This window comes from Micropterus dolomieu, unplaced genomic scaffold (genome assembly GCF_021292245.1).
Source record: "Micropterus dolomieu isolate WLL.071019.BEF.003 ecotype Adirondacks unplaced genomic scaffold, ASM2129224v1 contig_12364, whole genome shotgun sequence".
Taxonomy (NCBI): domain Eukaryota; kingdom Metazoa; phylum Chordata; class Actinopteri; order Centrarchiformes; family Centrarchidae; genus Micropterus; species Micropterus dolomieu.
This window is the reverse complement of record NW_025741350.1, coordinates 1-1,577: the sequence shown is the minus strand read 5'-3', so window position 1 is coordinate 1,577 and position 1,577 is coordinate 1. Positions and strand designations below refer to the sequence as shown.

At 37.9% G+C, this 1,577-nt stretch overlaps 1 protein-coding gene across 1 annotated transcript; it reads right to left on the bottom strand.

Annotated features, from left to right (window-relative positions):
- On the bottom strand, positions 1 to 329 carry LOC123966051 (the record flags this gene model as incomplete). Its single annotated transcript, XM_046042290.1, is given in 1 exon segment — positions 1 to 329. A coding segment is annotated over 1 exon segment (304 nt), but the record flags the coding sequence as incomplete, so codon positions are not given.
- Positions 330 to 1,577: the final 1,248 nt, after the last annotated feature.

Here is a 1,577-nt window from a genome sequence, read left to right as displayed (position 1 = left end):
TAATTTGGTGTCTTGTACTCCACTCTTGCAAGTCATCGCCTAGGTTTCTAACTTCGACCTCTGGTTCGGGATTCAAAATCTCCACATCAGAGTCACACATTCCGGTGTCTGTGTCAAAGTCTGAACCATCAGTGGTAACACTGGTGCTGTGTTCATCAGTATTGCTTCCACCATCATCATTGATTGTTTCCTCTCTGTCATTTGTCGTCACTGCGTTGTCAATTGTCACCGCGTTGTTATCGTCAGACTGGAGAAGTTCATTGATGTCTGCTTTACGTTTTCTCCACATTCTTAAATAAGCCATCTGTAACCATTACAAAGATCACAAAACATCATTGTCTGTGCAATATGTGAGAGGCACGCTTTGTGAAAGTGCACAGCACATAAAACAGCGCGCATGCAGACGCGTTCTCTCATGTCTTGCGCTTAAAGAATGCCATCAAGAAGAATCAATTTTCTATTCCTAGTCCTACTAACTAGCAGTGTTGGGGAGTAGTTAACTACAAGTAGCGACGCTACTAACTTATCTACATTTTGTAGCTTGGCAGTAGCTCAGTTGCTTTTTAAACAGTGTAGCTTTTCCAGTAGCTAACTACTTTTTGCATCAAGTAGCGGTGTAGTGGGAGCAAAAGCTACATTGTGTTTGTCAAGCCTGCGCGAATCAGCACGATCACCGCGATGCAAGGATATTCTTCTTCTTGTTAGATTACAAAAAATTTTTTTGCAATTACCGCCACCTGTTGTTTAATCATGCATCTTGCAGCTAACGGTTCACTGACGTACAGAAGTGGGTTGACACACCCATATTATGATTATCCATGATGGAGCAAGACGTGACGGCAGTTTGGAGGATGGACAAACAACTAACGTTAATTACCCATGGCCTTATTTGTCCAAATTCAATCGGTATTTTTGAGAAAATGTTCTAGATGCAATTTATGTTGGATGTATATTTTGTTCTTGCAATGTTGTAGGCTATTTGTTGCAATTTTGCACTTTTGACATACAGTCTGAGATATTTGAGTGTTGTGTGTAATAAAACAATACTCTTTGAAATCATAATTGTATTGCATTGTTTTAAACTCTAAATATTTTACTTAAAACATTCCTCAGACACTTATTCAGTTATTTATAATATATATATACGTTGTTCAAAAAATCAAAAGTAGTTTCAATGTAGCTAGCTACTTTTTGATAGTAACTTGTAGTTTAGCTAACTACTTTTCCAAAAGGGTAGCTTGACTGTAGTTTAACTACTTTAACTTATGAGTAGCTGGTCAAACTACAGTTTCAGAGTAGCTTCCCCAACACTGTTAACTAGTCTATAAAAAATATTTCATTCATGTTATTGCATGTGAATACGTGTAGGCTATAACTATAGGGCTATGTGAAATATGTAATTTTTTGACATTGGCAATTATCGTCTGTAACAGACTGTTATAATCGACATCGCGGTACTTGCGAGACATTGTCGATATACCATATCGTCCAGCCCTACACACCATTGCCCAACACCAAATGAAAAACCTAATGTAAGCGGAACTCACGCCTGATACTTTATGATGTTAGTTTTAATT